The sequence below is a fragment of the Chelonia mydas genome, chromosome 22, assembly GCF_015237465.2.
Source record: "Chelonia mydas isolate rCheMyd1 chromosome 22, rCheMyd1.pri.v2, whole genome shotgun sequence".
NCBI lineage: Eukaryota > Metazoa > Chordata > Testudines > Cheloniidae > Chelonia > Chelonia mydas.
In genome coordinates this window covers 3,004,055-3,027,648 of record NC_051262.2, presented here as the reverse complement: position 1 = coordinate 3,027,648, position 23,594 = coordinate 3,004,055, and the positions used below count along the sequence as shown (strand labels likewise).

The 23,594-nt window shown below is 65.7% G+C and overlaps 1 protein-coding gene across 1 annotated transcript in view; it reads right to left on the bottom strand.

Annotated features, from left to right (window-relative positions):
• VSIG10L2 (V-set and immunoglobulin domain containing 10 like 2) overlaps window positions 1–22,284 on the bottom strand; it is a 38,965-nt gene extending 16,681 nt beyond the window's left edge. The window contains exons 1-7 of the mRNA XM_037882087.2: window positions 22,194–22,284; window positions 20,255–20,602; window positions 15,237–15,512; window positions 14,394–14,669; window positions 12,449–12,709; window positions 10,873–11,133; window positions 809–1,099 (exon numbers count right to left, since the gene is read on the bottom strand). Coding sequence (XP_037738015.2) covers window positions 809–1,099; window positions 10,873–11,133; window positions 12,449–12,709; window positions 14,394–14,669; window positions 15,237–15,512; window positions 20,255–20,602; window positions 22,194–22,284 — 1,804 coding nt within the window. The remainder of the gene's footprint in view (window positions 1–808; window positions 1,100–10,872; window positions 11,134–12,448; window positions 12,710–14,393; window positions 14,670–15,236; window positions 15,513–20,254; window positions 20,603–22,193) is intronic.
• Between the last annotated feature and the right edge of the window lie 1,310 nt (window positions 22,285–23,594).

The following is a 23,594-nucleotide window of genomic DNA, read 5'->3' as shown; positions in this document are numbered from 1 at the left end:
ATTGAAAGAAGTGGGTTTGTTTAGTCTGGAGCAGAGAAGACTGAAGGGGACATGATAATAGTTTTCAAGTACATAAAAGCTTGTTACAAGGAGGAGGGAGAAAACTTGTCCTCCTTAACCTCTGAGGAGAAGAAAAGAAGCAATGGACTTAAATTGCAGCAAGGGCAGTTTAAGTTGGACATTAGGAAAAATTTCCTGTCAGGGTAGCTAAGTGCTGGAATAAATCGCCCAGGGAGGTGGTGGAATCTCCATCACTGGAGGCTTCTAAGAACAGGTTGGAAAAACTCCTGTCAGGCATGGACTAGATAATACGTAGTCCTGCCTCAGTGCAAGGGCTGGTCTGGATGATCTCCCTCCCATCCCGCCATTGCTGTGCTTCTACCAATCAGCATTCAAAACGTGCCCATGACTAAACCCAGCTGGAACAGAACCTCCTGTCCACACACTCCCCAGCAGACCCCTACCCTCTTCTCCACCCCTGACCCAGACCCTTCCACCACTTCCCTTCCCTCCACACACCATGTGGGCCCCACCAAACTCCCTACCCACTTCCCCTCCCACCCACCCTCCCGGTGGACCCCATCAGACCCCTCCATCCATTTTCCCTCCCCTAGCCCTTGCTATGGGGGCCCCCGACCTCCTCATCCACTTCTCCTTCTGCCTCCCTACCCCATGGCTCCCAGACCCTCCCATCCACTTCTCCTTCCCAGCACACGCCTATCTGCTTCCTTCTAAACTCTGCCAAGCCCCCCGTTTGCCCCCCCGTCCCTGTATGGATCCCATGAGCACCCGCCCTGCCCCGCCATACTCTTCACACGGAGCCTGATGGGGACGGTGGCGTTGCCCACGGCGTTCACGGCCACGCAGCGGTAGGTGCCGCTGTCCCTCATCCACTCGGTGTCCCGGATGGTCAGGTTGAACCAGGCGTCGCCCTGCTGCAGCCTGTACCTCGCAGCGTCCGGCCGGACCACCTGGTGCTTGTTGTTGAACCAGAACACTTCGGAGCCCAGGTGGGGGCCCTGCAGCGCGCAGGCCAGCCGGACCTCGCCGCCCTCGAACAGCGACACCTCCGTGCGCTCGGCCGCCAGCTTGGGAACGTCTGTCCGGAGAGAGAGACGGGGGGACACTGCAGCGAGAGCAGCGCCCGGGGCAGGGCACCTCCCTCTCAACAGAGCAGGAGTCTGCCCCGTGATCCCTGCAGGGAGCCCGGGGAGGGGAGCCGGGCTCTGCCCCGTCAGCCCTGCAGGGAGCCCGGGGAGGGGAGCCGGGCTCTGCCCCGTCAGCCCTGCAGGGAGCCCGGGGAGGGGAGCCGGGCTCTGCCCCGTCAGCCCTGCAGGGAGCCCGGGGAGGGGAGCCGGGCTCTGCCCCGTCAGCCCTGCAGGGAGCCCGGGGAGGGGAGCCGGGCTCTGCCCCGTCAGCCCTGCAGGGAGCCCGGGGAGGGGAGCCGGGCTCTGCCCCGTCAGCCCTGCAGGGAGCCCGGGGAGGGGAGCCGGGCTCTGCCCCGTCAGCCCTGCAGGGAGCCCGGGGAGGGGAGCCGGGCTCTGCCCCGTCAGCCCTGCAGGGAGCCCGGGGAGGGGAGCCGGGCTCTGCCCCGTCAGCCCTGCAGGGAGCCCGGGGAGGGGAGCCGGGCTCTGCCCCGTCAGCCCTGCAGGGAGCCCGGGGTGGGGAGCCGGGGTCTGCCCCGTCAGCCCTGCAGGGAGCCCGGGGAGGGGAGCCGGGGTCTGCCCCGTGAGCCCTGCAGGGAGCCCGGGGAGGGGAGCCGGGCTCTGCCCCGTGAGCCCTGCAGGGAGCCCGGGGAGGGGAGCCGGGCTCTGCCCCGTCAGCCCTGCAGGGAGCCCGGGGAGGGGAGCCGGGCTCTGCCCCGTCAGCCCTGCAGGGAGCCCGGGGAGGGGAGCCGGGCTCTGCCCCGTCAGCACTGCAGGGAGCCCGGGGAGGGGAGCCGGGCTCTGCCCCGTCAGCCCTGCAGGGAGCCCGGGGAGGGGAGCCGGGCTCTGCCCCGTGAGCCCTGCAGGGAGCCCGGGGAGGGGAGCTGGACTCTGCCCCGTGAGCCCTGCAGGGAGCCCGGGGAGGGGAGCCGGGGTCTGCCCCGTCAGCCCTGCAGGGAGCCCGGGGAGGGGAGCCGGGGTCTGCCCCGTCAGCCCTGCAGGGAACCCGGGGAGGGGAGCCGGGCTCTGCCCCGTCAGCCCTGCAGGGAGCCCGGGGAGGGGAGCCGGGGTCTGCCCCGTCAGCCCTGCAGGGAGCCCGGGGAGGGGAGCCGGGCTCTGCCCCGTCAGCCCTGCAGGGAGCCCGGGGAGGGGAGCCGGGCTCTGCCCCGTCAGCCCTGCAGGGAGCCCGGGGTGGGGAGCCGGGCTCTGCCCTGTCAGCCCTGCAGGGAGCCCCGGGAGGGGAGCCGGGCTCTGCCCCGTCAGCCCTGCAGGGAGCCCGGGGAGGGGAGCCGGGCTCTGCCCCGTCAGCCCTGCAGGGAGCCCGGGGAGGGGAGCCGGGCTCTGCCCCGTCAGCCCTGCAGGGAGCCCGGGGAGGGGAGCCGGGCTCTGCCCCGTCAGCCCTGCAGGGAGCCCGGGGTGGGGAGCCGGGCTCTGCCCTGTCAGCCCTGCAGGGAGCCCCGGGAGGGGAGCCGGGGTCTGCCCGTCAGCCCTGCAGGGAGCCCCGGGAGGGGAGCCGGGGTCTGCCCGTCAGCCCTGCAGGGAGCCCGGGGAGGGGAGCCGGGCTCTGCCCCGTCAGCCCTGCAGGGAGCCCCGGGAGGGGAGCCGGGGTCTGCCCGTCAGCCCTGCAGGGAGCCCGGGGAGGGGAGCCGGGGTCTGCCCCGTCAGCCGTGCAGGGAGCCCGGGGAGGGGAGCCGGGCTCTGCCCCGTCAGCCCTGCAGGGAGCCCGGGGAGGGGAGCCGGGCTCTGCCCCGTCAGCCCTGCAGGGAGCCCGGGGAGGGGAGCCGGGGTCTGCCCCGTCAGCCCTGCAGGGAGCCCGGGGAGGGGAGCCGGGCTCTGCCCCGTGAGCCCTGCAGGGAGCCCGGGGAGGGGAGCCGGGCTCTGCCCCGTCAGCCCTGCAGGGAGCCCGGGGAGGGGAGCCGGGCTCTGCCCCGTCAGCCCTGCAGGGAGCCCGGGGAGGGGAGCCGGGGTCTGCCCCGTCAGCCCTGCAGGGAACCCGGGGAGGGGAGCCGGGCTCTGCCCCGTCAGCCCTGCAGGGAGCCCGGGGAGGGGAGCCGGGGTCTGCCCCGTGAGCCCTGCAGGGAGCCCGGGGAGGGGAGCCGGGGTCTGCCCCGTCAGCCCTGCAGGGAGCCCGGGGAGGGGAGCCGGGCTCTGCCCCGTCAGCCCTGCAGGGAGCCCGGGGAGGGGAGCCGGGCTCTGCCCGTGAGCCCTGCAGGGAGCCCGGGGTGGGGAGCCGGGCTCTGCCCCGTCAGCCCTGCAGGGAGCCCGGGGTGGGGAGCCGGGCTCTGCCCTGTCAGCCCTGCAGGGAGCCCCGGGAGGGGAGCCGGGCTCTGCCCGTCAGCCCTGCAGGGAGCCCCGGGAGGGGAGCTGGGGTCTGCCCGTCAGCCCTGCAGGGAGCCCGGGGAGGGGAGCCGGGGTCTGCCCCGTCAGCCCTGCAGGGAGCCCCGGGAGGGGAGCCGGGGTCTGCCCGTCAGCCCTGCAGGGAGCCCGGGGAGGGGAGCCGGGGTCTGCCCAGTCAGCCCTGCAGGGAGCCCGGGGAGGGGAGCCGGGGTCTGCCCGTCAGCCCTGCAGGGAGCCCGGGGAGGGGAGCCGGGCTCTGCCCCGTCAGCCCTGCAGGGAGCCCGGGGAGGGGAGCCGGGCTCTGCCCCGTCAGCCCTGCAGGGAGCCCCGGGAGGGGAGCCGGGGTCTGCCCGTCAGCCCTGCAGGGAGCCCGGGGAGGGGAGCCGGGCTCTGCCCCGTCAGCCCTGCAGGGAGCCCGGGGTGGGGAGCCGGGCTCTGCCCGGTCAGCCCTGCAGGGAGCCCCGGGAGGGGAGCCGGGCTCTGCCCCGTCAGCCCTGCAGGGAGCCCGGGGAGGGGAGCCGGGCTCTGCCCCGTCAGCCCTGCAGGGAGCCCGGGGAGGGGAGCCGGGCTCTGCCCCGTCAGCCCTGCAGGGAGCCCGGGGAGGGGAGCCGGGCTCTGCCCCGTCAGCCCTGCAGGGAGCCCGGGGAGGGGAGCCGGGCTCTGCCCCGTGAGCCCTGCAGGGAGCCCGGGGAGGGGAGCCGGGGTCTGCCCCGTCAGCCCTGCAGGGAGCCCGGGGAGGGGAGCCGGGCTCTGCCCCGTCAGCCCTGCAGGGAGCCCGGGGAGGGGAGCCGGGCTCTGCCCCGTGAGCCCTGCAGGGAGCCCGGGGAGGGGAGCCGGGCTCTGCCCCGTCAGCCCTGCAGGGAGCCCGGGGTGGGGAGCCGGGCTCTGCCCTGTCAGCCCTGCAGGGAGCCCCGGGAGGGGAGCCGGGGTCTGCCCGTCAGCCCTGCAGGGAGCCCCGGGAGGGGAGCCGGGGTCTGCCCGTCAGCCCTGCAGGGAGCCCGGGGAGGGGAGCCGGGCTCTGCCCCGTCAGCCCTGCAGGGAGCCCCGGGAGGGGAGCCGGGGTCTGCCCGTGAGCCCTGCAGGGAGCCCGGGGTGGGGAGCCGGGCTCTGCCCTGTCAGCCCTGCAGGGAGCCCCGGGAGGGGAGCCGGGGTCTGCCCGTGAGCCCTGCAGGGAGCCCGGGGAGGGGAGCCGGGGTCTGCCCCGTCAGCCCTGCAGGGAGCCCCGGGAGGGGAGCCGGGGTCTGCCCGTCAGCCCTGCAGGGAGCCCGGGGAGGGGAGCCGGGCTCTGCCCCGTCAGCCCTGCAGGGAGCCCCGGGAGGGGAGCCGGGGTCTGCCCGTGAGCCCTGCAGGGAGCCCGGGGAGGGGAGCCGGGGTCTGCCCCGTCAGCCCTGCAGGGAGCCCCGGGAGGGGAGCCGGGGTCTGCCCGTCAGCCCTGCAGGGAGCCCGGGGAGGGGAGCCGGGGTCTGCCCGTCAGCCCTGCAGGGAGCCCGGGGAGGGGAGCCGGGCTCTGCCCCGTCAGCCCTGCAGGGAGCCCCGGGTGGGGAGCCGGGGTCTGCCCGTCAGCCCTGCAGGGAGCCCGGGGAGGGGAGCCGGGGTCTGCCCCGTCAGCCGTGCAGGGAGCCCGGGGAGGGGAGCCGGGCTCTGCCCCGTCAGCCCTGCAGGGAGCCCGGGGAGGGGAGCCGGGCTCTGCCCCGTCAGCCCTGCAGGGAGCCCGGGGAGGGGAGCCGGGCTCTGCCCCGTCAGCCCTGCAGGGAGCCCGGGGAGGGGAGCCGGGCTCTGCCCCGTCAGCCCTGCAGGGAGCCCGGGGAGGGGAGCCGGGCTCTGCCCCGTCAGCCCTGCAGGGAGCCCGGGGAGGGGAGCCGGGCTCTGCCCCGTCAGCCCTGCAGGGAGCCCGGGGAGGGGAGCCGGGGTCTGCCCCGTCAGCCCTGCAGGGAACCCGGGGAGGGGAGCCGGGCTCTGCCCCGTCAGCCCTGCAGGGAGCCCGGGGAGGGGAGCCGGGGTCTGCCCCGTGAGCCCTGCAGGGAGCCCGGGGAGGGGAGCCGGGGTCTGCCCCGTCAGCCCTGCAGGGAGCCCGGGGAGGGGAGCCGGGCTCTGCCCCGTCAGCCCTGCAGGGAGCCCGGGGAGGGGAGCCGGGCTCTGCCCGTGAGCCCTGCAGGGAGCCCGGGGTGGGGAGCCGGGCTCTGCCCCGTCAGCCCTGCAGGGAGCCCGGGGTGGGGAGCCGGGCTCTGCCCTGTCAGCCCTGCAGGGAGCCCCGGGAGGGGAGCCGGGCTCTGCCCGTCAGCCCTGCAGGGAGCCCCGGGAGGGGAGCTGGGGTCTGCCCGTCAGCCCTGCAGGGAGCCCGGGGAGGGGAGCCGGGGTCTGCCCCGTCAGCCCTGCAGGGAGCCCCGGGAGGGGAGCCGGGGTCTGCCCGTCAGCCCTGCAGGGAGCCCGGGGAGGGGAGCCGGGCTCTGCCCAGTCAGCCCTGCAGGGAGCCCGGGGAGGGGAGCCGGGGTCTGCCCGTCAGCCCTGCAGGGAGCCCGGGGAGGGGAGCCGGGCTCTGCCCCGTCAGCCCTGCAGGGAGCCCGGGGAGGGGAGCCGGGCTCTGCCCCGTCAGCCCTGCAGGGAGCCCCGGGAGGGGAGCCGGGGTCTGCCCGTCAGCCCTGCAGGGAGCCCGGGGAGGGGAGCCGGGCTCTGCCCCGTCAGCCCTGCAGGGAGCCCGGGGTGGGGAGCCGGGCTCTGCCCTGTCAGCCCTGCAGGGAGCCCCGGGAGGGGAGCCGGGCTCTGCCCCGTCAGCCCTGCAGGGAGCCCGGGGAGGGGAGCCGGGGTCTGCCCCGTGAGCCCTGCAGGGAGCCCGGGGAGGGGAGCCGGGGTCTGCCCCGTCAGCCCTGCAGGGAGCCCGGGGAGGGGAGCCGGGCTCTGCCCCGTCAGCCCTGCAGGGAGCCCGGGGAGGGGAGCCGGGCTCTGCCCGTGAGCCCTGCAGGGAGCCCGGGGTGGGGAGCCGGGCTCGGCCCCGTCAGCCCTGCAGGGAGCCCGGGGTGGGGAGCCGGGCTCTGCCCTGTCAGCCCTGCAGGGAGCCCCGGGAGGGGAGCCGGGCTCTGCCCGTCAGCCCTGCAGGGAGCCCCGGGAGGGGAGCTGGGGTCTGCCCGTCAGCCCTGCAGGGAGCCCGGGGAGGGGAGCCGGGGTCTGCCCCGTCAGCCCTGCAGGGAGCCCCGGGAGGGGAGCCGGGGTCTGCCCGTCAGCCCTGCAGGGAGCCCGGGGAGGGGAGCCGGGCTCTGCCCAGTCAGCCCTGCAGGGAGCCCGGGGAGGGGAGCCGGGGTCTGCCCGTCAGCCCTGCAGGGAGCCCGGGGAGGGGAGCCGGGCTCTGCCCCGTCAGCCCTGCAGGGAGCCCGGGGAGGGGAGCCGGGCTCTGCCCCGTCAGCCCTGCAGGGAGCCCCGGGAGGGGAGCCGGGGTCTGCCCGTCAGCCCTGCAGGGAGCCCGGGGAGGGGAGCCGGGCTCTGCCCCGTCAGCCCTGCAGGGAGCCCGGGGTGGGGAGCCGGGCTCTGCCCTGTCAGCCCTGCAGGGAGCCCCGGGAGGGGAGCCGGGCTCTGCCCCGTCAGCCCTGCAGGGAGCCCGGGGAGGGGAGCCGGGCTCTGCCCCGTCAGCCCTGCAGGGAGCCCGGGGAGGGGAGCCGGGCTCTGCCCCGTCAGCCCTGCAGGGAGCCCGGGGAGGGGAGCCGGGCTCTGCCCCGTCAGCCCTGCAGGGAGCCCGGGGAGGGGAGCCGGGCTCTGCCCCGTGAGCCCTGCAGGGAGCCCGGGGAGGGGAGCCGGGGTCTGCCCCGTCAGCCCTGCAGGGAGCCCGGGGAGGGGAGCCGGGCTCTGCCCCGTCAGCCCTGCAGGGAGCCCGGGGAGGGGAGCCGGGCTCTGCCCCGTGAGCCCTGCAGGGAGCCCGGGGAGGGGAGCCGGGCTCTGCCCCGTCAGCCCTGCAGGGAGCCCGGGGTGGGGAGCCGGGCTCTGCCCGGTCAGCCCTGCAGGGAGCCCCGGGAGGGGAGCCGGGGTCTGCCCGTCAGCCCTGCAGGGAGCCCCGGGAGGGGAGCCGGGGTCTGCCCGTCAGCCCTGCAGGGAGCCCGGGGAGGGGAGCCGGGCTCTGCCCCGTCAGCCCTGCAGGGAGCCCCGGGAGGGGAGCCGGGGTCTGCCCGTGAGCCCTGCAGGGAGCCCGGGGTGGGGAGCCGGGCTCTGCCCTGTCAGCCCTGCAGGGAGCCCCGGGAGGGGAGCCGGGGTCTGCCCGTGAGCCCTGCAGGGAGCCCGGGGAGGGGAGCCGGGGTCTGCCCCGTCAGCCCTGCAGGGAGCCCCGGGAGGGGAGCCGGGGTCTGCCCGTCAGCCCTGCAGGGAGCCCGGGGAGGGGAGCCGGGCTCTGCCCCGTCAGCCCTGCAGGGAGCCCCGGGAGGGGAGCCGGGGTCTGCCCGTGAGCCCTGCAGGGAGCCCGGGGAGGGGAGCCGGGGTCTGCCCCGTCAGCCCTGCAGGGAGCCCCGGGAGGGGAGCCGGGGTCTGCCCGTCAGCCCTGCAGGGAGCCCGGGGAGGGGAGCCGGGCTCTGCCCCGTCAGCCCTGCAGGGAGCCCGGGGAGGGGAGCCGGGCTCTGCCCCGTCAGCCCTGCAGGGAGCCCGGGGAGGGGAGCCGGGGTCTGCCCCGTCAGCCCTGCAGGGAGCCCGGGGAGGGGAGCCGGGCTCTGCCCCGTGAGCCCTGCAGGGAGCCCGGGGAGGGGAGCCGGGCTCTGCCCCGTCAGCCCTGCAGGGAGCCCGGGGAGGGGAGCCGGGCTCTGCCCCGTCAGCCCTGCAGGGAGCCCGGGGAGGGGAGCCGGGCTCTGCCCAGTCAGCCCTGCAGGGAGCCCGGGGAGGGGAGCCGGGCTCTGCCCCGTCAGCCCTGCAGGGAGCCCCGGGAGGGGAGCCGGGGTCTGCCCGTCAGCCCTGCAGGGAGCCCCGGGAGGGGAGCCGGGGTCTGCCCGTGAGCCCTGCAGGGAGCCCGGGGAGGGGAGCCGGGCTCTGCCCCGTCAGCCCTGCAGGGAGCCCGGGGAGGGGAGCCGGGCTCTGCCCCGTCAGCCCTGCAGGGAGCCCGGGGTGGGGAGCCGGGGTCTGTCCCGTGAGCCCTGCAGGGAGCCCGGGGAGGGGAGCCGGGCTCTGCCCCGTCAGCCCTGCAGGGAGCCCGGGGAGGGGAGCCGGGCTCTGCCCCGTGAGCCCTGCAGGGAGCCCGGGGAGGGGAGCCGGGCTCTGCCCCGTCAGCCCTGCAGGGAGCCCGGGGTGGGGAGCCGGGCTCTGCCCCGTCAGCCCTGCAGGGAGCCCGGAGCGGCCCAGCTCAGGGTGGGGAGCCAGGGTCTATTCCAGCTCATGCATGATCACCAGGATTGGTAACTAATTTGCAGTTCCAGTGCAGGGCCAAATTCTGCCCTCCACAACCCCTGGGCACCCCTGGTGATGACGGGGGGGGGGACTCCACTAGGGTTGCCAAATGTCTGATTTCAGAAAACCAAACATCCTTGCCCCACCCCTGCCCTGAGGCCCCGCCCCTTCTCCAAGGCCCCACCCCCACTCACTCCATTCCCCCTCGCTCTCCCCCACCCTTGTTCACTTGTTCATTTTCACTGGGCTGGGGCTGGGGCCTTGGTGGGGTATGGGATGCAGAAGGGGCTCTTGGCTGGGGGATAGGGGCAAGGGGTTCAGAGTGTGAGGGGCTGGGGGCTTCGGGCTGGGGCAGGGGGTTGGGGTGCAGGAAGGGGTGAGGGCTCCGGCTGGCAGTGTGAGCTCTGGGGTTTTGCCAGAAATGAGGGATTCAGAGTGTGGGAGGGGGCTCTGGACTGGAGCAGGGGGTTGAGGTGCAGGGGGGTGATGGCTCTGGCTGGGGGTACAGGCTCCAGGCTGGAGATGAAGGGTTTGGGGTGCAGAAGGGGGCTCCAGGCTGGGGGTGGGGCTGAGGGGTTCAGAATGTGGGAGCGGGTGTGGGGCATGAGCTCCAGGAGGGAGTTTGGGTGTGGAAGGGGGCTAAGGGCTGGGGCAGGCTGGTGGGGTGCGGGAGGGGGTTCGGGGTGCAGACTCTGGGCAGCACTTACCTCAGGCCACTCCTGGGAAGCTGTCTGCATGTCCCTATGGCCCCTTGGTGGAGATGTGGCTAGGCGGCTCTCTGCACTGCCCTCACCTGCAGGCCCTGCCCCCGCAGCTCCCATTGGCCATGGTTCCTGGCCAATGGGATCTGCAGAACCAGCACTCGGGGTGGGGGCAGCGTGTGGACTCCCCCATGGCCATGCCTCTGCCTAGGAGCCGGAGAGAAATGCCAGCCGCTTCCGGGAGCCGCGCAGAGCCAGGGCAGGCAGGGAGCCTGCCTTAGCCCTGCTGCACCACGGACCAGACTTTTAACGGCCAGGTCAGCTGTGCTGACAGGAGCCACCAGAGTCCCGTTGGAAACCGGACACCTGGCAACCCTAGACAGCACAGGTGTCACTGAAGGCCGAGTGAGGCCTACTGGCCCCTTGCTCTGGGCGCTGACGTGTGAGGAACGCTTTGGGCTGCAAACCGAGTGCCCTGAGTCAGGAATCCCCAAGACGACTGCCGTGGGAGCCCACGAGGCCGTTCGTACATGCACACAGACCACCGGCCAGGGCCGCCTCCCCTAGCATTCGCACTGAGTGCGCCTGTCATCGGGGCACAGTTCCCCCATCTGCCAGCTCACGAAGCCTTGTCCCTGAACCCGCCTCAGCCCCCTGCCCTGCCTCTTGGGGTGGAGCAGCGGTAGGGGGCAGCAAGAGCTCAGGAGCGGACCCCATTCTCCCAGGAGGGGTGAGGGGGAGCAGAGAGGGCCCAGCAGCTCAGGGCAGCTCTGTCCCTTCATCCCCCTTCCCTCCCCATGAGCAATAGGACAACTCCTCTGCCCCTGCCTTCTTCCCCTTCAGCATCTGGGCTGGGAGGGGGCACCGGGGACTCGCTGCAGCCTCCGCCAGGCCTGGGGAGGGGGGTAAAGGGCCCTTGGAGCTGCAGGAGGAGCAGAGTTGCGGCTGGGGGGGAGGGGGGAGGAACGAGGGAGGCAGTGAAGGGCAGGCGTGGCGCCCGGTCCCCGCCTGGGGCTCCGACACACGCCTGGGGACACTCTTCAGCCAGCTCTCCTCAAGAGCGCTCATGAGCCGGACCCAGCGTGGATTTTCCCTGTTTCTGGCCCGCACAGGGGTCAGTGGCGAAAAGGGCGAGACTCCACTCATCCCCACAGCCCCCAGGGTGGCTCAAAGCAACAGCCGCTTTGCCGTGAAGCTGTGGAATCTGCCTCTCGGTCAGGGTTCCAGGAACCGCGGAACCGGTGCCATGTCCCACCCGCGCTCCCCACACTTGCTCTGCCAGCGGTTTCACTGGCCCCCGACCCGCTGCGGCCCCGCCGGATGGCAGCCGGCCTGCTTACCCAGCCGGACAAGGCACTCTGTGGCTCTGGCCTGCAGAGGGTGGGCTGCGATGCACGCGAACTCCTTGCCCCCGAGCGTGCTGTTGGCTTGCACGACGTAGATGTTGCTGGATGGTTTCAAGCCGCCCAGCACGCGGTTCTGCCAGTCTCGCCACCAGAGTGTGACGCGGGGCAGGCCTCCTGCCCAACCGCAGGACAGCATGAGGAACTCGTTCTGCTTCGTAGCCATGGCAGAGCAGGTGGGGCTCCCCACAGGGACCCCTGGGGGGCAGAGACAGCAGCATCTTAGAGACAAGCATCCCTGCCCACATCCGACCTGGTGGAGACGCTGCACATCCCATCATGTGGGTCCCCCGGTCTCTGCTCTCCCCACATAAACTGGGAGGAATTGGGTGTTCCCAAATACCCCAAAAGGGCACTTTCTGCCCCAGAACCTCTGACGTACAAACGCTGGGCCTCATGCGGGAAACACCCCAGAGAATCAGCGCTCGCTGGCCCTTGGGGGGGAGCTCCATGGAGTTTCATCAGTGTGAGCGAGAGGAGAATCAGGCCTAAAGCTGGGACAGTTGCCAAGACACCAAAGTCTCAGCCACACGTACGTGGGAAAGGAGTCTTAAAAACCCATGCCCAAGCGGGGAAGCTAAGGTACAGTCCCATAGGCTCTCCAGCCCGTTAGAGTTATCTCTACTGACGGACCAGACCAGGCCATGCAGGGACCATCCCTAACATTCCTCCACGTCCCTGGAGATCTCCCTGTGCCTCCCTTGGGAGTCCTGAGTCCCCCGGGTGCTGGGCTAGCTTGCTGACCACAGCACCCTCTGGGGTTTGCACCACCTGTGTCTGCTTCCACGGGACCAGCACAGCCCGCCGAGCCCATCATCTTTGTCAGGCACAAGCAACCCTGGGACATTTATGTCGTGACGCTGGGTTGGTTCATCGCGATGGGACGGGATGAGTGACATCATCCCATTGGGCAAAGCCGTCAGCGGGACACGATGGGACCTGGCACCGCGATGGGGTTTTGCAGGCCCTGGAAGTGATTTCATGGCCTCCGGGCACTTCACAAACAAGAGCGAAGTGGTTCTGGAATACAGGCGAGCCTGGGGAGTTAGTCTCATGGCTGCACAGATTCCTGACGCCGCAGCCGTCTCGCCTGTAGGACCAGTGTTTGCACTGGGGGCATCAGCACCTTGTTCCTATTTCAGTTCTGGGAATGAGAGCCCGAGCAAGGCCAGCTCCTACACAAGTCACCTTCACTAGCCATGTCACACCGCTGCGGCCATGCAGTACCCACGTAGCTCCCTGTTGCCAGACGAATGGTGCCATCTACCCAGGGCCCCTGGAGCCCTGAATGTCCACTTGAGGCCTTCCAGTAAGCAGGGAGGAACTGCGCCCTTGTTTGGAGAGCTGCTTTCCACAGCGTCAGCCTTGTTTCTACCCGCCAGCTGGAGACTCCATCTCCACAAGCTGGCGTGGGCTCTCAGGGGGCAGAGCACAGGACCCGGCTGCCTCAGGGAAGGGGCAGTGGTGTTTCCATTCCTGGGCGGCACTGAGGGGGCAGGGCGAGGGTACTTACATACAGTGGTGGTGCAGACAGCATCCTCTCTGAGCGCTGGGTGGGAGGCCAGGCAGGCGTACGAGCTGCCGTTCCGGATGTCCACCCCTCGCTGGATTCTGGTAGCATTGGAGTAGGACGCCACAGCGTCTGCTTCCCGGCCGGATCTCACCCACCGCAGCCGCGCTGGGGGGAACCCACCAGGCCACGAACACTGCAGAGCAATGTCCCGGAAATTGGCAGCAGGGACTGGTGTGCAGCTGGGCTTCCCCTCGGGCAGATCTGTGCGTGGGGCAAAGATTGTATCAACAGCAAGAGGCGTTAGCAACACCGGGAAGAAGACAAGGCCTGCTGCCCGGGGCTGCCGTGCGCAGGAGCTGCACTGGGGCCAGCGCGCCGGGGACCATGTGGCAGCTCTGCCTGTGTGGCTCTGTGGGCTCCTCCCGATGGGCCCAGCTGCCTGGTGAAGCACTGTAGGAGCAATGGAGGGGAGCTGGGAGAGCACAGGGTGCTCGGCGGCCTGCGACGTGGGTTTGGATCACAAAGCCCGAGACGTGCTGGGCAGGCCCTGGCCGCTGTCAGTGCTAAGGTGGTAACATGCGGAACAAGAGGCAGAAAGCAGCAAGCCGGGGACGGGACGGCGACCCAGCATTTCTGAGACACTCTGGCGTGCCGGGGACGGGACGGCGACCCAGCGACTCGGAGACTCTCTGGCGCGCCGGGGTCAGTCCGCAAGATGTCTCCCCCACTGTGCGGAGCCAGAGACATTTGGACACAGCGTGACCTGACACCGATCTTCAGGCAGGTGCCAGCTTTGCAAGTGTCACAGTTTCAGTGCCAGTTGTTGCCTAGAGTCAACCCCTCCCCAGGCAGCCACAACCCTCCAGCACCCTCATGGCAAGCCTCTCCCTCGAGTGATGCTTTCCAGCTGCCGGAATCCACCCTGTCCCCATGACCCGCCCTTCCAGCTCGCTGATCTGCCCAAATCCCCCTGCTCTCCTTGTGACAAGCCCCCAACCCACCTGCCAAGATCCCCTCCAGCCCCCCATGACAGTTTCTCCATCCCAGCCTCCCTGGCTGCCAGCATCCCCCCGATCAATATCTTGGAACATGTCCAGTGGCCTCTCCCAGAAATCTGGCCCCTCGAATGGCTGGCTCTGCTTTGAAAGGGCTTGGAGGGCTTGACACCTGGACTAAATGAAGGGGGAGCAGGTGGATGTTCCCAGGATCAAAGCTACCGGCTCAGGGGCCTCAGGATTTAGCAGGGAATTCAGTTCGCTTACGCATTTCCGCTCCCCAGTCGCCGTCATCACTAGGCCCAGTGCCTCTCCCAGCGGCACACTCTCCGGGCCCTCATGCACCACAGCGGAGCAGACCAAAGCTGGAGATCCAAACCAAGTGGAACCATCCACACAGGTGTTTACTCCCCACAGCTGTCAGCAAACAGTCCCTCTTCATGATCCTCTGCTCGACGACCTACCTCTGGATCATGCACAAGCCCCCTCTCTGCTCCCCCACAGTCCTGCCAGCCCAGCTGGAGGAGCCCGACTGGAAAGAACACAACGGCTGCCTTAGGCCACACACACCATCAGTCTCACAGCGCTGCCCCCCTTCTGTCCCGAGGAGCTGAGCACTGAGCGATACCCGTCCTGTGGAAGGGGCTCTTCTGCTCTCACAAAGGATGGGTCCCTGCTTGGTCTGGATCATTCGGGACCAACGGAGGTAGAAACCTCTCCGGTCTTCTCACGAGACTTAAACTACCCACTCTCAAACTTGGAGAGCTCTTCCCTAGCTTCCTGGTACCTCTTTCGCTAACGGGTGACCATGAGAATCAAAGAAGGGAAGTAAGGGGGCGAAATGCAGAGGACAGAGGAGATGGGACCAGCAGGGGGATGCAGCTGCACATGCCAGAGAGAGAGCATACCCACGTGGCCGTGTGCCCAGCCACTGGGAAGGACGCACTTACAGTAGACGGTGAGGAGGATGGTGGTCTGAGTGCGCGTATTGAGGTGTGTGTTTTGGGCCAGGCAGGTGTAGGTGCCCGTCTGAGTCCGGGAGATCTTGGCTATCACGTACTTCTGGCCGGAGTAAATCTGGGAGCTGTTGTAAAACCAGATGTAGTGGCTGGGCGGGTTGGAAGGGGCCAGGCAGGTCAGGATCACCTCCTCCTGCTCATTAGCTGAGAAGCCGTTCTGGTTAATAGCAAACGGCTCAACGTTGATCACGGGTTCATCAGGGCCATCTGCAGAATGAAGCGGGAGGTGGTTAGCACCAGGCTGATGGCAGGAAGGGGAGGGTGACCGTCCGGTTCAGGTGACCGTCCGGCAGCTGGATTGTTTATCTGAATCTTTTTGGTCCAGGAATAGGACGTGGGGCTCTGTAGCCCAGGAATGGCAGCGGGGTCTGCTCTGACCCCCAATGCTGGGGGCAGGGATGGGGTTATGACCCCAAAGTGGTTGCCAGCGGTTGTTTTCTGGGGGGATCATAATCTTATTCCCATTCCAAATCTTCGGTCCTTGTCAGACACTGGGGCAGCAGGGATGGTGCTTGGCCCACATGCCCAGAGGTGCCTGGGAAGCCAGCACAAAGGATTCTGGGCCAGGCGGAAAAGAGTTTGGAAGCCCTGGTTATGTTCTCTGGAGTCGCTCTTTTGGGGCCCAGTGCTGGGAGGTGCTGAGCACCCCAGTTCCACCGGCCTTGGTAGGGGTTACGGGCACTCAGCAGCTGGCCGGATCGGGCCCTTGAGCGGGGCGTGTGACGGCAGAGCAGAGGGGCAGGACCTGTTTGCTCCTGCCTGCAGGTCACTTACAAATCACGTCAAGATACATCCTGTCGCTGGTCTGGCTGTTGACCTCGTTGTGGGCGGTGCAGGCGTACCAGCCCATGTGAGTCCGGTTAGCCGCCGTCAGGATCAGCAGCCCGCTGGCCGCTTCCGCGACAGCCACCGCACCCTCCCGGTTGGTGTGGCGGTGCCAGGAGTACCCGACGGGGGGCGTCCCCTCCTTCACCGCACACGTCATCGTCACCACCGTGCCTTCTACCGGCGTGGGGTCGGTCATCTGCAGGAAGGGCTTCGCAACGGGAACTAGGGGGGACCAAGCACACAGCTCAGATGTGATCTCACCCACTGCAGCCTCTTGCGGTGCACTCTGCCCCGTTCCCCATCCAATCCATTCTGAACCGCCCCGTTCCAGCCCTCGCCCCACGTCCCCCAGGCTCTCCATCCAGCTGGCTCCAGTCCCATCTCACCCAAGCCATTCCTTTCATACTAATCCCTTCCATTATGACCGGCTCCGTTCTTTTCCAAGCCAGCCCTTGCGATTAGAATCTCGTCCGTTGCACTCCCAGGCGTGTGATTTTGATGCTGTGCCCTTCAGACTCACGCTAACGCATTGCTAGAGACAGAGGGAAGGTTCGAGGGAAACGTGAAGAGGAGAGGTCAGTCAGCCCCCCACGATGGAAGCTGCTCCCAATGCAGCATTGTCCAGGATGATCATTCAGCACAGATGGCCGCTCAGAGGGAGGTGGGGCAGCAGGAGGGGCTGGACAGTCCTGCAGAGACAGCTGAGGGGGGACAGGGCGGGGAGGAGGTCAGAGGGGCCGGGGAGCCATGAGTGGCTGGGGAAGGGGGCAGTGGGAGGTTGGCCAGGTGGTGGGGCGAGGGAAGAAGATTAAGGCTTCCCAGCAGCCCACTGGTTCTGAAGGATTGAACAGGGGGGCCGCGAGTCTCCAAGCCCTGGTGCGGATGAGCTGGGGCACGGGGGCACGTGGGCCAGCGGCAGCATTCACTCTCCGAAGCCTGCTGGAGCCCAGGGTCTAGGGGGGAGCTACCCAGATGGTTCGTCACAGAGCCAGGAGAGGGGCTGGCCAGCTCCCAGCCCAAGTCAGCTGGCTGCCCTCCACAGAGATGGGGCTAGCAGGGCACTGGGACCTGACCAGGCATGCTGGGGAAGGAGAAGTACATGAAGAAGGCATTTCCTGGATCAGACCACGTCTTCCTTCCCTGGCCCGAGGGGGCAGCAGGGGTGGGAGGGCAGCTCTCCCCAGCCCCCCGCTCTGGGAATGGGGGAGAGCAATCCCCTCTCACCCTGCCCTGGCGAGATGCGTGCTGGGCCCCGGAGTGCTGTACCACCCCGGTGCTCTCGTGGGATCTCGCTCTGACCGCTCACCCCAGGGGGAGAACTGTACAGGGTCCGGCCAAGCCCCATGACCCAGCTGCCGGGCTCTGCGCAGTGCCAGGTACCAGAGCCATCCGCGGACTGAGCTGGTGCGCCATGGGGGAGAGCCGATGCCCGCTGACGTCAATGAGAGCTCTGGGTCGGGGGAGCAGAGAGCTGAGTTTGGGGATAAATGCCCTGAGTTCTCCTTCTAACAAACATCCAGTGCCCCAGACCCAGCAGTAACTCTCCTGTCAATAGGGCAGCGCCCTAGCAACCATCCAGATCCTGGTTTCAACCTCCCTAGGGATGTCTGGATCCGGGAATTAGTCTAGGCCCCTCCAGGCCTCGGATTCTCTGCTGCTTTGCACTTGGTGGAGCCATTTACAGTGGTGCCCAGCAAGAGCGAAGTGGATACAAAAGGCTCCCTGATCAGAATTCTCCACTCAGCCCAGGGGCAGCAGCCTGTCCCCACCGTGCACACATGTATCTGCGCTGGGGACACGCCTGTCCTAGGTGGGTCCGTTGGTGACTAACTCTGGTCGCCCCGCCAGGCACCACAGGAATCCAGTGGCTGGCTGCTATGCTGCCATCTCTCATGCTTTTATTATGAGCCTGATGATATTTGGTGTTTTTCTTAAACCCCAGCTCCTGGAGTCAGGCGATAACACAAGCTTCCCAGCTGGCATGAAAAAAAGCAAGTGGCTGCGGAGAAAAGTGCGTAAACGTGACCCAAGGCAGCCAAAAAGTCCCCCCCCCCCAAAGTCCCAAAACGTCCTCTTTTTTATAAATCTCAGGATTTTAAAGCCACTCTTGTGAATTTGGGGGGGCACCTGTCTCAAGATTTTTGACCTCTTGGGGTTGGTGACGCCAAGGCTAGTTTGGGCCTCGCCAGTGGACTCTCAGCCCCCTGGTTTCACAGAGGAGCAGTGTCCACCCCAGAGCCGTCAGCGCTGCCGGCTGGCGACCATTTGAGCGAGAGCGCTTGCTGTGTCTGTCTTGCTGGAGCCAGCCACTGTCACTTGGCCCGGCTGCCTCACAGGCAGCTGAACATGTGTCACTGCTCTTGGCTGCTGGAGGCTCTCTTTGATGCTGCACTTGATTGATTCTGTGCCCAGGGCAGATTGAAAACCTCTGCACGATTCGGATCAGAGGGGCCCCGGGAGGAGGGAGCACCCCGCCCCCACCATTAAAATGTGAACCAACAGAGCCGGGTGCGGCCTCTGATTTTGGGTGCCCAACTCGACACTCCCATGGCCTGATTCTCAGAGCTGCTCAGCACACACAATCCCAAATGGAGCTGTAGGAGCTGCAGGGGCTCCTCTCTGCTGTAACGCCTGTAAGAGCTTGACAACCAGCTGAGACCATGGCCGGTCGTGCTAGCCGATATTGCCTCCTTTTTCTCCCCATCCATCTGTCTGTAGCCACCTGTCTCTCGTCTTAGACTTAGATGGTAAGCTCTTTGGGGTGGGGACTGTCTTTCTGTTCTGTGTTTGTACAGCGCCTCGCACCACGGGGCTCTGGGTCATGAGCGGGGCTCCTTGGTGTCACCACAGCAATAAATAAGGGAAGCACCCCAAATCAGAAGCTAATATTGAACATGTTGGCTCTAACCGCCCCCCTGCCTCAGTTTCCCTATCTGTAAATGACAATATTTATCCTTGCCCTCCTTACCAGGGCAAGGTCAGTTTACTGACACCTAAAGTGCTCTAGGGGGTACTCCCAGGGCAGGCATCAGACAAACGCCAGGTGTTAGAATTCCTAGAGCAGGTTGCAATTCTCAGGAAGTTTATTCAGAGCGTTTTCCCACCCCCTGATGAGTAAATAATCCCCCAACGCTTGTTTTCTTTATCTGACCAGCTCTACCGAGCAGACAATGAATTGTTCGCCAATTTGTCCCACCCATCAGTCAATGAATTATTAGCAAGTCATTTTCCCAGCTCTGCCTTGTCCCCATGTTTGTTTTCTCTCTGGAATTACAGACTCGGAAGCCCCAAATCTCTCCCTTTTTATATCTCCAGCGATCGTGGTAAGGACGTTAACAGCACCTGGCTCACATGGCTTTGATGTGAGCTGGAATAGACACCTGATGGGACTGAACTTCTTCGGCCTTTGATATACAGGAGGTCCAACTAGAGGATCTTCTGGCCTCAAACTCTCTGAATGAATCTATGGAATGTTCTGCCTTTCTGAGAGTCCCAGTTAGCGGCTAATACTGAAGAGAAAGCCAGCGGGCTTTGAGCCCTGGACAGATGACTGAGCTCTTCCATCGGCAGTGGAAGTGGCTGCCCGGCACTGAGCGACATTCTTCAGGAAGATAATCTCCCAGCAACCAAGAAGTATTTGCCAGTGGAGTGTACCCAACCCCACCCAGCAGAGTGCATGTGAACAGACACACTGCACGGGGAGGAGCTGAGAACGGCTGGGTGTCCCAGGAAATGTGGGATAAAAACACCCCTCACGGGTCCGGCAGAAAATCCCTGACAGTAACCCCCCTGGCAGGAATACTGGGATTCGGCCACAATTCTGCAGCTCCACCCGCAGCTCCAGCTAGATTTCAAGAGGACTACGTGCGCCCGCTTACATTGCTGAGCAGAACATCTGCTTTGCTTTGCACCAGCTGGTGTGGTGATGCAGACTGTGACTGCGGCATGGCCGTGTAGGACACCATTCTGCTCAGCAGGGTGCCTGGGGGTATCCCTCTCTCCCTGGCAGTCTCTAGCCAGGTGAGATCCAGGCACAGAGGGCACACAGAACGCCAGGGCCCGGAGCTGAGAATGCCAATGCGCCCACAGATGTGTGCTGTTGTGGGTAAGGTCAGTAAGGCTGGGCAGACAGCGCTGCAGTCTCACTCATGCCCATCACACAACCCCGTGCCAAAGGGCTCTCTTCGGGCTGCTCTTGACCGAGGGGAATGTTGGCCATGCTACACAAGGCCTTGTAGCACAGGGTCCCCAGGAGAGGAGCCTCCAGAAGGAAGCAGAGGAAGTCCTGTTTTTGGAGGCATTGAGCACTGAGCTCTTTGGGGCAAGGACTGCCTGTTTGTACCGCACCTAACACAGCAGTCTCTGGTCCTAGGCATTTCCGCAATAGGTTAGGCAACGGAGAACATATTGCCGGGGACATCTGGGGAGGGTGGAATAGCTGAGACCAAATGGGTCTCTTCCGTCTCCCATCATCTTTGCATCATTTCAGGGGCAGCTTCACCGGCAGGGATATGAGGGAGTGATTGGAGGAGATGGGTTGGGCATCGGGCCTCCTGGATTCTAGTCCCACCCTGCAACCTTGGGTGCAACCCACTTCCCCTCCCCCTGCCTCAGTTTGCCTGCTGCGGTTGCGCCCCACTTCAGTGGGGTGGGTCTGCGAGGGTTGTAACAGGGCGCTCTAGAAGGGAGCACAGTAGGAGGGGGGAGGGATAGCTCAGTGGTTTGAGCATTGGCCTGCTAAACCCAGGGTTGTGAGTTCAATCCTTGAGGGGGCCATTTAGAGATCGGGGCAAAAATTGGGGATTGGTCCTGCTTTGAGCAGGGGGTTGGACTAGACGACCTCCTGAGGTCCCTTCCAACCCTATGATTCTATGACCGTGGTTTAGGGTTTGGAGACCCTGACTGGTGCCTCCATATACTTGCTCAGACAGTCCCAGAGGTGACGCCGCCTCCAGGCTACCTACCCAGCACGACCAGCTCTATGTAGAAGTAGCCCACTTTGATCTCTCCATCCTCCTCGTACATCGCCTGGCACATGAAGTGCCCTTGGGCAGCCGTCTGCAGGTCGCTCACCTCCAGGGTGCCGTTCCTCAGGCTCACCTGCCCCAGGGCCGCAGAAGCCTTCTCCACCTTGGACTCTATCCCGTTGCTGATGGCAACGGCCCTGGGCACCAGCGAGCCCAGCTTGGTGAAGCTCCAGAAAACCACCATGGGTGAGACCACGTCGCCACACGTCAGCTGCACGGAGCGGTGCCGCACCCCCCGCATGGCCTGCTCCTCGTACTTCGCATCGCCCGGGTGGAGTAGCTGAGCTGGGGTGAACAAGAGAGGAAGGATGGGCCAGTGGTTAGGGCGGCAGCCTGCGACTCGGGAGACCGGGGATCAGTTCTCTACTCTGGCACAGGCTCCCTGCGTGAGCCTTTCCCTTGGGCCAGTCAACTCAGCCTCTTGGTGCATCACTTCCCCTCTGCCCAGTGGGGATACAGCACTGTCCGCCTCGTGGAGGGTTGTGAGGATGGATACGGGGACGGTTGGGAGGTGCTGGTAAGAGGCACTGAAGTCAGCATAAGAGAACAGTGCCCCCCGGAGCTCAAGGGAGTCGCCCCCAGTGTCAGCAGGGTTTCCCAAGGGACAGAATTTAAAACTTTGCCCTTAACACTCGTGCTGTGTTCTCCTAGCAGGCGAGAGTCTGGAAACACACAGCGAGGGAAAAGGAAGGACCAAGGGCCAGATCCACAAAGGGAATTGGGGCCGCTGGCGTCCCAGAAATAGCCTATTTGACCCGGTACAGTCACAGAGCGGCAGCCAGTGCTCCAGGCCCAGCCCTTCCATGTTTACACTTGGGGTGTGGGGGGGCATTCGGGGCTGGCCCTGCAGTCTGAAGTGCTCTGTGGATGCACAGCACAGGGGCAGCGGCACCCCCACCCACAAGCTGCATCCTGCCAGGGTGAGAGGGGAGCTCAGGCTACACGGTGAGACGGCCAAGCATGGGGGTGGTTCTGTGATGTGGGGTCCTGTCCCCTAGGAACTCCCCCGAGCTCAGCCTTTCACAGGGAATCTGTTCCAGGAAGTTGGCAGCCCCTCCAGCTAAGGACAGAGAGGAATCAATGTAACCGAGAGCGACGCGTCCCCCGAGAGGAGGGGTGGGCGGCAACAGAGAAATGGAGCCTGCCGAAATCTGTGCTGTGTATGCCTTTGCTCCAGCTGAGCCAGGAGGAGTTTTCCAGCACAGTGCCCCAGGGCTGGATAATCTGAACAGACGTGGAGAGAGCCACGCGTGGGAGCTGCTCAAGGACCTGGCAGGATTAGCATGGCTCGGGTCACAAGCGATTGATAGGGTTCCAGACAGGGCCGAGCGTTCATACTGGTCACAGGACGGCCCTGAGTTATCGGTGCGAATATTATTAACCCATCAATATCATATCGACTATCAAGAGCTTTGGGGAGTGTTATAAACCTTCCTGCTTCTGCACATAAGCCCCAACCCCTAACTACTGGGGGCTGGGCGCGCTGGTTATTTGGAATTAACTCTTTGCTTCCTCCCATGGATTTGTCGGACCAGGTTCACCGCTGCCCTGCACCTTCTTTCATCGCGTACCCCAGCGCAAAGGGCTGCCAGCTCAGCATGGGACCGTTCATGTTGGCTTCGCACAGGTGCAGGGCGCTGGGCAACTGGGCCCATAGCAATGTACCTAGCCCATTATTTCTGCACGGGAGCCATTGCCCAGGGGTCTGGCTGAGCCAGAGCACGTTACTCACTGTAAGCCACTGTTGGGAGAAGGCAAAATATTTTCAGCAGGTTTCTAAATGGTGAGTTCCTTGCTGCTCCATAATCCATGTCTCCATGTCACTCTGAGGGAGAGACCATCCGCCCTTAGCTGTCTCCACGCTGGCGCTTCTCACTCTGCACCCAGCCCTGCTGCCACTTTTTCCACCTCTTGATGAGCCCGAAGCCCTGTATAATCTCTGTGGTGCGGGAGTGGGACGTGTCCATCTCCTCTTTCAATCTCCCATCCGCCTAAATGCAGCCCAGTTCGGTCTCCGGTTACTCTGGATAGTCCCTGATTAGTCCTCAATTATTCATATCCCTTCCCTTTCTTAATCACTTTTCCTTGATCTATTATGCAGGCACCTCTTTACGGAGTCACCGGTCGCATTTCCTTGGCCTGGTGTCTCAGGTCCGTGGAAATCTGAATTGAAACTACTAAAGAGTCCCCAAGGGTGGATCTGGGATCTGATGGTCAGGGACTGGGGGTGCTGCCCAGAGCCTTGCGGGTCAGGGCACCAAAGCCTTAGCTGTGCTTGGAGCTTCAGGTTATCACAGACTCCAGAGAAAACTGCCTCACCAACAGACCCAGGGCCCCATTATTGGGTGTAGCTTGCTGGGGGGGGGCAGCCTCCCTCTCCTCCCAGCACCTCCAGGCGACAGCCTACAAATCCCTACCTGTGTTTCAGGCTAGGGCCTCTCTGCCCCTCCAGTGAATGTGGGCTGCCGTCTCTCTCACTGTGTGTGCGCGCCTGAGGGGGCTGCCAAGCCCCGGCCTGGGCTTGATGCAGAGTACGAGGGAAGGCATCATCTTCTCCCTTTGAAGACATGGGCCCCCGAGACAGGCCCAGCCAGCGTCTGTGGTCATTTCATGCACTGAGCTAAGGAGGATGCAGAACTGAGACCTGCCTGGGACCTTCCCAAGAGAGGCTATCTAATGTAAGCTGGGCACTGGGGCTGTGTCTGGCTGCATCTGAGGATGCTCCCATCCTAGCCTTGGCATCTCTGCCCAGCTGGCCTTGCAGAAATGACCCTGTATTGTGGGCCCCATTCAGAGCAGACACTCAGGGGAGGAAGGCAGCATTTGCCATATCAGAAAAATCCATCAGTCCATCTGAACCTGCCCCAGTGCTTCCTGGGAAACCAGTGCCTCCAACCCATAATGCACCTGGCTATTTGTGCAGAGCTGAACATAAAAGGCACATTTCCTTCCTGACCCTTGCGGAGGGGCCAGCTGAAACGTGAAAGCACAAGACCCAATCACCCTTATCCCAGAGCATAAAACTAGCAATGGTCTTACCCAGCCCCTTCACAAAGCCAGCTACCCTGTGGCCTCTTCCAACCATTTCCCTGGCACCTTCCCACGGGCTGGGGGGAGCTTTCAGAGCTGAGTCAGGGTGGGGAGACCGCTCTCAGTTACGACGGTTTCCAGAGACCCCGAGTCTCAGCGGGTGAAACAAGATTTCGATGAGCTGTTGCTTAGTATTTGCAGTCTGCCTCCCGGAGGAGCCAGGTTAGGTATCCGCCGTGTCATTTAT